Source organism: Lolium perenne, chromosome 1, assembly GCF_019359855.2.
Source record: "Lolium perenne isolate Kyuss_39 chromosome 1, Kyuss_2.0, whole genome shotgun sequence".
NCBI classification, from domain to species: Eukaryota; Viridiplantae; Streptophyta; class Magnoliopsida; order Poales; family Poaceae; genus Lolium; species Lolium perenne.
The window spans coordinates 187197175-187212192 of record NC_067244.2 but is presented as its reverse complement, the minus strand read 5'-3'; the positions used below and the strand labels follow the sequence as shown (position 1 = coordinate 187212192).

Genomic DNA, 15018 nt, shown 5'->3' with positions numbered 1-15018 from the left:
AGCACAAGCTCTAAAACATCACATGGATAAGATCCAAATAAAACCAAGAAAGATGATGAACCAAACTCGAAAACGCAACAAGTGATCTATGCGAAATCCGTTTTCGATGAACTAGAGCTTGTCATGAGAATAAGCACAAGCTCTAAAACATCACATGGATAAGGTCCAAATAACAACCAAGAAAGATGATGAACCAAACTCGAAAACGCAACAAGTGATCTATGCGAAATCCGTTTTCGATGAACTAGAGCTTGTCATGAGAATAAGCACAAGCTCTAAAACATCACATGGATAAGGTCCAAATAACAACCAAGAAAGATGATGCAAGGATGCAAAGGTTTGAGCTCTCTCCGAACGATACGATCGAGTTACTCACTCGAGAGCCCTCTTGATAGTACGGCAACTAAACTATAAACCGGTCTCCAACTACACTATGAGACCGGTGAGAAACAAACCCTATCAAGAGCAAACCTTATACTTGCGCATTCCACTTGAGCTCGATGACGACGATCTTGACCTCAACAAGATGGAACGCCTTTCTTGCTTGTGCTTGCTTGACGAAGTCTTGTGGATTGCTCCCCCATAATCCACCATGGGAGAGCTTCTTCTTCGGCGCATCTTCACATATCCATGATCACCATATGGATGGCAAGACTCAAGCAAAGGATCTCTTCGAGATGGCTCATCTTGAACTTGCACTTCATTTCTTCATTCTTCATCATGTTGATGTCTTGAAGTAGCTTGAGGGCTCACTTCATCTTCATCTTCAAGACATACTTGACACTTGATATCCTTCATCAATTTCTTCTTATTGCAACCTTGAAGCCAACATATGGTTCAAGAATTGCCTATGGACAACTCCTACAAATATAACTCAATGCAAACATTAGTCCATAGGGATTGTCATTAATTACCAAAACCACACATGGGGGCTCCATGCACTTTCATCACTGTCACGTTAGGCCAAAGTAATTTGGTTGTGTTGTGCAGGTTCCACGTTGGCGCCGGAATCCCTGGTGTTGCGCCGCACTACACTCCGCCGCCATCAACCTTCAACGTGCTTCTTGGCTCCTACTGGTTCGATAAACCTTGGTTTCTTACTGAGGGAAACTTACTGCTGTACGCATCACACCTTCCTCTTGGGGTTCCCAACGGTCGCGTGCTGAACGGAGAGACACACGTCAACTACGCGCAAGCACTCACCAGCGTGGTGGCCTTGCAACCACCCATCTACACAAAAGAGGGTCAAGTCACCGTTACCTAGTTGTGTCATTGTTGCTTCCCTGAAGATGGTCATCACTGCTTGGGGGATCTATAAGTTCAAGGCTGACCATGGTTTGGCATGATCCGTGTGCTGCAGCCAGGCCCAATGATAGGGTAGAGCTTTGTTGAGCAACCTCAAATTGAGTGTCCCAACCCCATAGTCAGGGACGGAGCCAGGAATTGACATCAAGGGGGGCAGTAATAGTGTTGTGATCTGATTAAGGGGGGCAAAGCTAGCTAAAACACCATGGACAAACATTGAGCATGCCTATTTTCCTTAAGGAAATCAAGATCATAGGGGGGGGGGGGGGGGCGTAGCCCCTGCTCGTCCCCCCCTGTCTCCGTCTCTGCCCATAGTCCTCCTTAGGTGAGGCAACCTTGGTCCACACCACTAAAAAGTGACCGCCTTTGACATCCTTCCTCCGGCTATAAACTTGTTGTAGATGATAAGATAATGACTTATAGCTAACAATTGACTCTACTATTAAACATGCTCTCATGTATTAATAAAATAATACATATTTATAGGAACACGAATGATTCAGGCTCAGACTTGGTTGCTACGTATGGCGGTGGTTGGTTTGCATGTCAATGAAAGAGGGGCCACAGTAAAATATATACTATTTCTCCTATATAAAAGTTGTATGTCTAGAACTCAAAAAAAAATTACACGTGTAGGTATGTGTGTACAAGTTTGAAACTTAAATATGTATATTTGTGACATGCATAAAAAAGATGAAAAACGTAAAGGTTCCTAAATTTGTAACTTGTAACTTGCAACTTGCATATTACTTATTGGTATGGAGTAGTCAACAACTCACGTTAAATACAGGCGGAGTAACCTCCATCACACATTTATCATGAGCAAGCCAGTTCAGGCTGACTGTTGGGTTTTTGATTTTTATGGCTAACTCCTCCTTATACAGTAAGTTATACGAAGAAAGGACCTTTATTGGTTTCTCCGTGTGAGTGTTGTTAAAGGACCTCTGTGTAAAATGTGCCTTCCACGTGTTGAATGAAGTTTCTTGTTCAAAAAAAAAAATACAGTAAGTTATAATCCCCCGTACTCAAATAAGTGCATGCTTAGATATGTCTTAAGTTAAATTTTATTAACTTTGATCAACTTGTTAAAAACAGATAGCCGCATTTTTGTGATACTAAATTAAGATTGCTAGATTCATCTTGATATGTACTCCCTCCATTCTGATGTACTCTACATTTTAGAAAAAAATGACACAAACTAGTAGTACTTAGATATGCGAGCAACCAGTCCAAGCTACATTGAAGATAACAACGTCCAATAAAAAGAGGAAAAGCACCTCGTTTTCAGTGTTGTTGTTGTTGACTAAAAGCTAGAATGTAGAGTATTTGGGAACAAATTTTAGTGCTAGAATGGACTATTTCAGAATGGAGGGGTTCAATAATATAATAATTTGATGTCGCATATTGCTGATATTTATATGCAAAAATGTAGCCAAATTTTAAAATGTCCGACTTGTGAAAAAGTAAAATGTGCACTTTCTCCCTATTGTTAAACAGTTAGATATATTATTGTCCTTGATGTAAGTAAGATCGCACCCTAATAACAATGGGCTCCTTTGATTCAAAGGATTTGCATAGGAATTGTGTATGATTTGGTTTCTATGGAAAAATTTCCTATACATGTTGTTTGATTCATAGGAACATAGCCTATAGGAAAAATTCCTATAAGAATCTTGTAGTGTAATTCCTAAGCATTAGCCCATACCTCATGAAAAAATTCCTTTGCTACAATCAAACAAACTTCATCTTCCTATAGGATTCAAGTAGACATGTCATTCCAATCATATACCTTTCCTATTCCTATGTTTTTTCTATCCTTCAAATCAAAGGAGCCCTAAGTGTAGTGTATAATTAATTTTCCTTTTGGTTTGGTTCAGGTTAATGTCTCAGTAGCATCTTGAATTTTCTTAACGGAGGAGAATGCATTTTTTTGAAAACACTTGTGAGTAGATTACATGCTCTTGTACTACTCTACCTTGAACTTGTTTCCCCAGCACGCATCTATGGTTTTGGCTCCATCTTTGATTTGCCCGTGGCGATGTGACTCGGGACATTACCTTAACCCAACAGCCTACTACGCGATGTGAATTGGGTGCAACATTAACACAGAGCAAGCTAGCTACAGCTGCTAGATAATAATGCAGTACACCTGCCATCAATGTCGCACAGGCACAGTGCAGCAACGCACATCCCCTCGTGAACCAAGTCGACCGATATCGATACTCATTCACTGCTCTGCTACGTACAGTATCCGACTGACGTCGGATAGATGGTGGCCAACGGTCTGGAAGCAATGATCCGAACCCAATCCATCCTCTCGTGTGTGTTTCTCTCGGGAGATCTCGCTCTGTCGACATCGATGGGGGAGAGCATCCGATCCTGCCCTGTTTTGCTCTCTGTTTCTCTACGGATGGACGCTTTGTTTTTGTGCAAGATCCGAGATGGTGTTCGGGGAAACGACGACGGGGCGGACGGCGCCGTATCCATCCGCCGTGGCGCAGCTGGTGTCCCTTTCCGGGCCGCCATCAATCGCGCATCCATCCTCGGATACCCTGCCGCTGACGCCCTGCTCCCCATGTGCCGGCCCACTGGGCTCCACGCCTCCCTGTCCCTCTCCGCCTCTGCTCATCCTCCCCCACCACCACCCCGATCTCCACTCCATTTGAAATCCCACCTCCGCCTCCTCCACGGCCGCCCCCAAACGGTCACCCCGTTCACTGTACTGAGTACGACTGCGACTCCAAGCGCGCTTCCCCCCAGCCGGCGCCATGGCCTCCTCCGGCCCCGCGGGGGCCGACGCGGGGGCGCTGCACAAGCTGGAGGCGGGGGGAAGCGAGGGTTCGCCGGTGTTCCGCGCCCAGGAGGCGGCCGCGGTGGTGGCGGCGGCGCCCAGGAGGCCCTTGGCGCCGCGGAAGGACCGCGCCTGCACCGCCAAGGAACGCATCAGCCGCATGACGCCCTGCGCCGCCGGGAAGCGCAGCTCCATCTACCGCGGGGTCACCCGGTACGTCCCCCGGCTCGCGCCTACTTGCTTTCGGTCCCCTTTTTCGGCGACCGCGCGCGGTTGGAGCTTCACGAACGCCGTTGGGCCCGCGAGCGAGCTCTCGTATATACGCGTCAGGACTCCGGAGCGGGACTGTAACGCAGAGCGCGGCTAGCTAGTCTCGGGGATCTGACTCTGAGTCTGAGTGGAGCTGGCGCACGACGAATGCTAGTGGAAGACTGCTGATTGCTGCTGTTAGGCAGGCATGAGTGTATCTGTTGCGGCTAGGGCTCGTCTATGGTTTAAAAACAACTAGTACGAAATCCGTATTCATGGACTTCACAGTCTGCACCTGTTTAAACTTCAAGCCATGCCCCGCTCAATCGCTCATGCTCGTGGAAAACCAAAAATCTCCACTCACAAGCATTACTGCATCCGGTTACAGATACTTGGCCACCTCTACTTGTGTGTACAAACACCTGTTACATGAAACCGCTATATATGCTTTACCATACTTGGCACTTTCATGATTCCCTTTGAACAATTTCATATTTCGCCGTTATGAATATAATCGTTCCTTTTTTCCTAACTAGGGGAAAAAAAATTCGTGAATCCGATCTAAGAGCACTATATTCTGCTTCTATCCCCAATGCCATTCTTGTCTGCCCCTCATAGACATATGTTAAACTTGTTATGCGCAAATATGATCCCCTTTTAATGTGCCTTATTACTATACTCCTACATGTATTCGTTCAATTTATTACTGATTCTGTTGTTGCGTCAATAGGCATAGATGGACAGGGCGGTATGAGGCTCACCTTTGGGACAAAAGCACGTGGAATCAGAATCAGAACAAAAAAGGGAAACAAGGTATGCAATTATCCCGTCAAGTCTGGAGGAACTCTTCCAGGTCCAGGTCCATGCCCATATCCTGCTGCCCGCCCGCAAAGATATCCAAGGGGCGAAATTCTGCCCACGGCCATACCACTTGATATCCAGCTATCCTTGGAGCAATTCAAAAAACAACTGCACTCATTCATATAATGTCTTGGCGAAAAGCCATTTTGAACCTCCTTTTGCAGCTTACGTTAAGGTTAACCTTAGGTTTGGGCTTTGGGACTGGGGTGTTAGGGGTTGGGGATTTTATGAGTCTCTTCCATGTGGGTCCCACCTGTCATATGGGTGTCCATGGAGCCTATTTTGTATCCCAATCCCAACCCTTGACTTAAACGGGTACACGCCCGTGAATATCCATAGACAAATGCCATCCAAACGCATGTCCAACAGAAGGCTAGGTATATGTGGATACCCAAATCCATCGACATTGTTGCCATCTCTATTGAAGAGTCAAAGCGTTAGTAAAGTTGCCGAAATTTTTGAACAAATTGACATAGGTTTGTAGGAAATCATGTCCATATTAGCTTCCTTTAATTGCATAGGTCATTTGGCTTAAGTTCTCTAATCCTCAATAACTCATCTTCTGACAATGAAATATGGAATGCATGTAGTGATTAAATTGTTACTCCCTCCGTTCCTCAATTCTTGTCGTGATTGTATTTCAAATTTGAACTAAAACGAGGGAGTATTGATTAGATAACTTTACAGTGAAACATGCTCTTCTACCCTTGCTTGAGTCTAACCACTGCATGCACTTGTTCTAAAGAAATATCAGTTTATTTTTTTCATGCACTTGAATTCTTTCATATTTCCTGCTGTCATGTGCTTAAGTTAACTATATATGCATGATTTACTTTTTAATTGTTTTTTCTTTAGTTTCCTTTAATCTAATTTGATGGCATTGTTTCTTTTGCATGGGAAACTGCTCCACACACCAATCTTGCAGTATATTTAGGTATGGGGCACAATTGATGTTAAAATTAAAATGCACAACCGTTAACTTCATATGATGTTTCTAATGCCCATCCATTTTATATGCAACGCAGGCGCATATGACGATGAAGAGGCTGCGGCAAGAGCCTATGACCTAGCTGCATTGAAATATTGGGGAGCTGGAACACAGATAAATTTTCCTGTGAGTAATTTATTTGCATTTTTCTCCAATGCACATTGAAATGTGTGTCATTTTGTGTTAGTGCCATTTATATTTATTTGCTGCTTAGAATTTACTGCTTTTTTAGTCTTTATTAAATTACTCCACTTCAAATATTTAGGTATATAGTTGCCCTTTTAATAATATAAGATCATAGTTTAGTGGTAAAGAACTATTCATTTAATTCAGTAAGTGTCTCATGGTGAAACAGACACTTTTCGGTGATGGTCAACCTATTTGTTACAAATAGTGAGCGATGAACTTCTTGTAGTCCTTGACGATAGAAAAAATCTTGAACCTGGTATCAAGCAACATCACATATAAAAGATTTTGGATAGATGATATCCCACTTCAATTTAAGCCTACAGTCTCTCATCTGGTTTGGCGGGGTTACCTTTTTACAGATATAGTGTATGCTGTCTAGAGCTTGCTTTTCATAAAGCACAATATATATTAGGATATAATAAAATATATAGGATGCCACAGCTCAGTTTCGCATGTACGCTTATGATTCTCTTATCTGGTTTGGTTATGTTACGTTTTAGGAGTAACTTAAAACATACACTCCAAGCAAGAAAATTTTAAAACATATACACCGATGTCTTGCATAGTATTGGCGAAACAAACATATGATTTCCTTAATGTTTTTGATTCCATGTTAATTTTCACAATATATAATTAAATTCCACATGGATTGTCAAAGTACGTTATGATTTTATATTTTTGCCATACTTATGTTAGTTATGCACTTTCCTATTTAGGTCTCCGATTATACAAGAGATCTTGAAGAGATGCAGATGATCTCCAAGGAAGACTATCTTGTATCTCTTCGAAGGTATATTTGTGCATTTATAATGCATGCACATTACTTTATTTTCTTAATCAGTGATTGGAAGATGCATGCCTTGCAGAAAGAGCAGTGCCTTCTCTAGAGGATTACCAAAGTATCATGGACTTCCCAGGTACATTGGGGAAATATTTCCTCTAGCATGAAAACTACTTGTGTGTTGGTTGTCTACTAAGTGTTTACTCTGGTGATGCATCCCTGTGAAAGGTCTTCCACATCCAAATCATCTATTCCCATGTTGTCTAAACTGTCTATGGTTTTCTTAATCTGACTATTGTGCATTATTGCCAAAAAGGCACTACGGCAACACCAACTTAATGGTTTGCGAAATTGAGCTACAATCTGGCATATTAGTTAGTTAATAACCTTCTGCTCTGTTTTCTGTTTTTCTAACAGCACAACAAAACTAAAATAAACAAAGAAATATTGCTTAGCTTCTTTATCCAAGTTAGTTCTTCACTTTGACAGCATATCAATTTTCTTAAAAATTTAATCAAAGAAATGAATATAGCTTAGCTTCCTTATGGGTTGCTCGTAGTTAGACTTCGGTAACTCCTTGAGACAAAAAATGCTCTTAGTTTGGGAAATAAACAGTGTAATTCAGCTAAGGCTGCAAACATATCTGCAATCCGTGCCAGACATGAATTGCTTTCAAACACCCATCAGCTGCAGAAAACCAATTGCTCAATCATACAGTAGTATGACCTTTGGGCCTTATGGTAATACATCAAGTATCTAATTTTTTCACACTGTATATTTGCCGGGTTTATCATTGCCAACATGGGGCCAGTCCATATACGGGCAGACATTTGTATGTGACATATAAGTGAATTTTGGGCAGATGTCAGCATTAAAGGCTAACCTTTTCAACTTAAAACTGTATGTGACATATAATTAAAAGTTTTGGCGGATGCATGCCACATCAATATACAGATTGTAATTATGAAATATTGCAACAAAAAGTATTCCAATTTTGCATTCGGTTTCATGAAACAAATCTGTCCACTGCAACGCTGCATGTGCATTATTTAAGCTTTATGCTAGCGTACCTTGCCATGCAGGCAGCTCCATAATTCCAGATGGGATGGTTCTCTGGGACAGCTACTTGGCAATGACTACCTGAACCTCAGTTGTGGTGCGTCTATGCATACTGCTATACATTTCTTTCAAGTTAACAAACTACAAAAGAAAAAGAAAAAGATATGATACCTTTTAACATGTTTTTTTCTTATTCGAATTACAGGAAAGGACATTGCACTGGATGGAAAATTTGTTGGAAGCCTTGGCTTAGAGAGGAAAATTGATCTAACGAATTACATTAGGTGGTGGGTACCCAGAAAGGCACGGCAGTCAGATACATCAAAAGCAGAAGAGGTGGCTGATGAAATCAGAGCTATTGAAAGTTCAATGCAACTTACTGAGCCCTATAAGCTGCCTTCTCTTGGCCCCAGTTCTCATTCAAATCCCCCTTCCCCTGGGCTATCTGCGTGCAGTATCTTATCACAGTCTGTTGCTTTCAAAAGCTTCTTGGAGAAGTCTACAAAATTATCTGAAGAATTGACATTTAGCAAAGAAATAGATGAAGCAAAGATTGTTGCACCATTACCTGTTACAGGACATGATACATCTGCAGTTGGCATCAACATGAATGGGTTGCTAGTACAAAGAGCACCATACACATTGGCCCCTGCTATGCCTACAACAATGAGAAGTACATGGAACTCTGCTGATCCTTCCTCCGACCATCTATTTTGGAGCAACTTCATCTTGCCATCGAGTCAACCCGTTACAATGGCGACAATAACATCAACAACGGTCTGTTCCTATGCCTGATATATTTTCTGCTTCTTGGTGCTGAATCTGACCATTATATTTGTGACAGTTTGCAAAGAATGAGGTGAGTTCTAGTGACCCATTCAAGAACCAGGAGTGACCCGGTATGAACTTACCATAGCCAGGATTTTTTTAGCTGGTAATTAAAGACTACAGACCCTGTATTGTCACTTCTTGTCATCCTGTCAATACATTTGATATTTTAGTTTTCCTTTAATGTGTCAACTAAATCGCTATAATCATTTCTGTGTGGGAAGCTTAAGGAATTCATTAACTAACTAAAGCTGCAATTTTAGAACGTGTCCTCGTCTTAACTTGCAGAAATCTAAGAATTAGTTTACCCAAGAAAAATATGTATGGACTAGTTTTTTCCTTTCCAAAACTAGTGTGAGCTTTTTAGAGGAAAGAGAACATAATGGGAATGAGCTGCTATTGTTTCCATATTACTAGGTATTTACATATGCCTACATTTCACCAGTAAGGATCAACTGATTTGATGATGTCATCGGGTATCCCTGTGCGTTTTTTCATAATCTATTATGATGTGCATGCAGAAGCCGGAGGTTAAACTCTTGTGCACTTGTGTCGGCTTGATGCGATCATAAGATTAATAAAAGCTACCGTCATCAACAATCTATGTTTCATGTGTGTAACGTGCTAGGATATTTGGGAAAGCCCTATGTTTATTCATTGGCAATAATGTATCAAGAAGATAGTAGTATGACGCCAAGATCTTGGTATGGCACAACATTTTCTAAAATGGCTACTTGCATGCACCTTGTAAAATAGTTGTTGCAAAATAGACAATTGAAGTACCCCCTCCGGCCCAAATTAATTTAGGGAACTATAGCATAGTTTCTGATAAGTTACTTACATTTATTGCTGAACTGAAATCTTAGTACATTTCAACTGTTGAGCAGGTTTGATGACAGCATCGCGCACTTCCAGTGTGTTTGGTACCACCAATGGTTTGATGCGGTGGCTTGTGAGAAATACTTTTGTGTATCCATACTTCACAGAACATGCATAGAAGGCAAGAAAATCGTATGTAATATACAGTGGCTAATGCCCAGGAAACAATATGTAGCTGTAGAGCTGTCTGTATATATTGCTGTTGTCTACAGATTTGAGGAAGAGACCAGAAATAAGAATGTGGTTTTTGTGTGCGGAGATATGTAATTGTTCACATATATTGGGACTTTTGTTATTTGTTTATTTAATTGTACCTAATTAAGCGTAGAGGCCATGGTAAGCTTAATTAGGTACAATCTGTAGCAGTGTCAAAGTTCATTGGAGGATAACATTATTTAAATGAGAGCTTTGTCAAATAAAAGCCAGCATGATCTCTCAAACTAGCATCTTGTTGATACATTTTTAAGAATGCACCATCAAAGGTATACTAATCATATAGAAGAAAGGCCTAGATGGCCGGTACACCGATAAAAAGACTACAACATCACGTATCCGGCATGATACATCTTCAAGCGGCAAACAACACACACTCTACAGGGTCGATGATAAACAACTCACCTTGCCCAACATCCTACCACATAATAGTGAGGAAAATGAAGCACGTGATTTTAGGATTGCGTCATGAACCAAGCAAGGCACCATCGCAACTCGACCTCGACTCCAAGGCAACCCGGGCCAATATACCTCTTTTTTTTTGTGACTACAGGTCGGCGAGTAGAAGGTCGGATTCTAACGGACTCATGGAAGACGTCGACCAAGCTACGCCCATCCTGGACCACTTCTTCTAAAATACAACGACACTCTAGCGCCACCACCGATCCGGTGGACTAGACCCATGGATTCCCGCATCTGAGAAGAGGAAGGCATAGTGAACGCTATTAACACGCCTCAATGGAGAAATCGGCGCCCGCAACCGTTGTCGTGGTAGCATCGGCCGCTGCTGAGCAGGGCATTCACCTCGGCCATCCACCGATACCCCGTTACATGGGCTGGTGCCTTGTGCACATCAGGTTCTTCTATCATATACTCTCTCCATTCCTATACATAGGGTGGAAATAATTTTTCAGAATTTCAGAGAAACAAGGAAGCAGTTCACGGTGAGGGAGCTAATTAAGAAACAAAACTCAGGATTTATTTCGGGCATGTTTGCAAAGATTTGCAATCACTGGGCTCTCCTTAATCGGTGAGCCAAAAGAATTACGCCATATGCATAGAAGGGGAGGGAGTACTCAAGTAGCCGGGGCTAAACTGAGCGCAAGTTTCTGATCTAGACACGCTTTTCTGAATTTGTAGTTTATCTTCGGTTTAGACATATATACAACATATTGTTACTGAAGTGTACTTTATATTACGCCACAGTTCCAAAGTTGAACATATTTAGCTTTCAACGTTAGACGATCGTTTTACACGGCCTAGCCTTCTACCGCAGCAAGTTGGAAAAAAAAAGTTCCCATTGCCAATACCGGACTCGGTTGGGAGAGGACCTGAAGGTGGAGGACTTGATCGATCCCACATCAAATCAATGGGATTTGGAGGTGCTACAAGGCCTGTTCTGTGAGGAGGATGTGCAAGATATTATGAAAATTCCTATCCGTGGCGGAATGGAGGATAATGTGGCGTGGCACCCGGACAAGAAGGGTTTGTTCTCTGTGAAGTCGGCGTACCATCTTGGAATGTATCTGAAAACACAGAAGAGTGGTACAGCAGCGTCGCCCTCAGCAATGCAGGAGATGGAGCCGCTATGGAAGAAGCTATGGAGCATAAAGCTCCCGGGGAGGGTAAAATTTTTTCTGTGGAGGCTAGCACGGAATAGTTTACCAACCCGGATGAATATCAGTAGGAAGAGGATTGAGCTAGATACCAAGTGTCCCATGTGCTACCGACTGAATGAGGATGGGGGACATCTGTTCTTGAAATGCAAAGGGGTGAAGCAGGTGTGGAGGAATTTAATGCTTGAAGATGTCCGTCTGTCCCTACTACAAGCTTGTAACCCAATGGAGGTTCTGAGGCATGTGCTCGGACTACCAAGCCAAAGGAGGAAGATGGTGCTTGTACTGCTCTGGGACTGGTGGACGACAAGAAATAAAGCAAATGCGACGGACCAGGTCTGCCATACTATCCAGAAGCATTGTCGTGAGTTTGATACGGAAGGGGAGAGGGTGCTGTCCGAGACGCCAATGTCAAGGAATGATGACCGCTTGAGCTCAGGGTGGAAGAAGCCGAAGGAGAATTTCACCAAGGTGAATTTTGATGCGGCGTTCCATCAATCAACTGCAGCTGGAGCCTGGGGCTTTGTGGCGCGAACGGACGAGGGGGAGTTTATAGCAGCAGCAGCAGGGAAACTGAGACACCTGCACGACGCTCTGCAAGCTGAAACGGAGGCATGTGTGGCGGCAACTGAGGGAGCTGCTGCTCTGGGACTGCACAGGGTTATCTTTGAGTCTGACTCACAGGTTCTGGTGAATGCCCTGAACTCTTCGAGTCATGATCTGGCGACGATTGGTGTTCTGCTCCGGGAGATTAGAAGCAATTGCATTAGAGATTTTGATGTTTTTGAATTTTCGTTTGCTGGTCGTAATTGTAATAAAGTTGCCCATAGTTTGGCAAAACATGGCGTAGACATAGAGGACGAGTGTGTGGGGTGGGCGGATGATCCGCCTCAGGTTGTATCAGAGATGTTGGCCAGCGATCTTGCTGCGCTTTCTGGTTAATGGAATACCCATTTTCCCGTCAAAAAAAATACCGGACTCGGTCAGATGAGCCGTTTCCGATATCAGCAAGGGCTTGGATTCAGCCGCTCCGTAGTTTGCGTTGTAGTTCCAGTTCGAGTCGGCCAGGAAGTTCATAACCTGGACTAATAAATAGCGCCGTCCCGCATAGATCGCCAGGAAGTTCATAAGCCTACAGCTAGCTACAGCAGCACAATCGCCAGAATAACGAGCAGGAGTACTAGATTACTTTTTGTAGATGGACAGGTTAGCCAGGATATTCGGTGTACAAGTCAAACCACGAGATGATGAAGAAGCTGCGGGGCAAGCAGATCCGTCACCGGGAGATTACGACTGCCCTATGCCTACCGCCGCCGAGGAAGAGGCGATGTTCCAAGCCCTCGACGCGGAGAGGAGTCGCATCGAAGCACGCGCGGAAGAACGTTACCGCAGGAAAGAGGCGATGTTACAGGCGGCCCTGCAGGAAGCGGAGAGGAGTCGCCTCGAAACACGCGCAGAAGAACTACCTAGAGGCTGTTACCGCAGGGAAGAACACAACCAGGGGCCGGATGTTGTCTCGGCCTTCCCTCGAATGTTGGGGAAGCGGATTTCGGATCCGGAAGCTTTCCATAAACGAGCCATGTTCCTGGCCCATTACGATGCTCGCCGCTATCTAGCAGACGAGCAAGCGGCGGATACACATTAACTAGAGTTTGATCAACTTTTAATTATTTTATTGTGTCTATTTTTTTTAGGGAAAGCCCTATGTTTATTCATTAGCAATAATACTAATAGTTACATCGTTTGCTAGCACTGAGGCAAATAAATCTGCGGTTTTTTGGTGAACGGATGCTTAATAATGTGCCTGAACAAACATTGTACTACCTCTGTCCATAAATAGATGCCAAAAATTTATCTAAATTTCAATGTATCTAGCCACGATTTAGTGTAAGATACATCCGAATTTAGACAAATTTTTGGCATCTATTTATGGACGGAGGGAGTATTATCTTAATTCCATTCTTTTAATGTTATAGTATTATACTACTTCAAAATGTTGAGGAAACCGGTCCAATGATTATCTCTTGATTGAAGATTAGCACAGACATAACATGATTTGTAAAATACGCACCGAGCACCAACTGTTTGGATCAGCGAGACATAAGATACCAATCCAGCCAAGGACCGGGACAAATTCCGAGAGAGGGAGATGTCTCTGTTTGACCGCGAAGGGCGGCTATACGGCTTCGAGTTCATGTACTATGACCGAGACTTCTACCATCTCGGTCGTCTCGTAGTGAAGTTCGAGCGCTTCATGGTGGGCAACAACGTCATGTGTGACGTTGTAGAATTGGGCAAGTAGATGACCATGCAGATTTTTGCGTGCCGGTCGCCAAAGTTGTTGCGAGAGGGCAAGGGTTTCCGTGACCTTGATGATCTTCCCTGCCACCGTGCTATAAATAACCTCGTCGGGGACTCGGGCAGGGCCGCACCTCTATAGCAATGGCTCCTCCGTCTCCCCTGCACCGTCAGCCGCTCACCACGTGGGCCCAGATCATCGAGGCCGCCTTGGAGAGATGCCCTACCAGCCCTGCAATGAGTGGTGAGGACGAGTGGGGTGGGGGCGGGTGGGATGACAAAGCCGTTAGCACAGACCCTCTTCGTGACTATTGTCGTATGCTCACCGCCGCCGAGGAAGAGGCGATCTTCCAAGCCATGGAAGCGGACATGAACCGCGTTGAAGCATGCGCAAAAGAACTAGCTAGAGCTTACCCCATGGCGCAGGCGATGATATAGGCCCTGGAAGCGGGAAGGAGTCTCCTCGAAGCACAAGCAGAAGAACTAGCTAGAGGTTGTTACCCAAGGGAAGAACGCAACCAGGTGTCAGTCGTTGTCTCCCTATTCCCTGCTCCCGGCCAGATGTTGGGGGAGCGGATTTCGGATCCGGTAGCTTTCCTCCTTGAGCAAGTTATGTTTCCGGTCGATTACAATGCCCGCTGCCGTCTACTCACTACGGACGAGCAAACGGAGGATACACATTAACTAGAGTTTGAAGTACTTTCAATTTTAGTAGCGTGTATACTCTTTTTTTTCTCGAGAGAGAAAGCTATCATGGCTATGTTTATTCATTGGTAATAATAGTTGAGTGTGTCTTTAATGGCATATTTTTGAATATGCTGTTTTACAGTTTTGGATTACAGGTTCTATTTTGCACCAGCAATTTTTCGATCCATAAACACGAGTTCGGTGAACTGAACTCGGTGTTTTCAGTATGTTTACGGGCTTTGTTAGAGATGCTCTAAAGTCGTGGCTTGGCCGA

At 43.6% G+C, this 15018-nt stretch overlaps 1 protein-coding gene across 3 annotated transcripts; it reads left to right on the top strand.

Annotated features, from left to right (window-relative positions):
- The first annotated feature begins 3950 nt into the window (after positions 1 to 3950).
- LOC127315902 (AP2-like ethylene-responsive transcription factor SMOS1) lies at positions 3951 to 10181 on the top strand. 3 transcript variants are annotated; one of them, XM_071820399.1, is made up of 10 exons: positions 3951 to 4309; positions 5076 to 5158; positions 6132 to 6140; positions 6232 to 6320; positions 7100 to 7173; positions 7235 to 7300; positions 8247 to 8320; positions 8429 to 9000; positions 9068 to 9122; positions 9939 to 10181. In XM_071820399.1, the coding sequence occupies exons 1-9, from the start codon at positions 4074 to 4076 to the stop codon at positions 9116 to 9118; spliced, it is 1254 nt and encodes a 417-aa protein (XP_071676500.1). In that variant the 5' UTR covers positions 3951 to 4073; the 3' UTR covers positions 9119 to 9122; positions 9939 to 10181. The 3 variants fall into 3 exon arrangements, with proteins under 3 accessions (XP_071676500.1, XP_071676499.1, XP_051202306.1); XM_071820398.1 differs by having other exon boundaries at positions 3953 to 4309; positions 9068 to 9157; XM_051346346.2 differs by having other exon boundaries at positions 3955 to 4309; positions 7250 to 7300; positions 9068 to 9157.
- The last annotated feature ends 4837 nt before the right edge of the window (positions 10182 to 15018 follow it).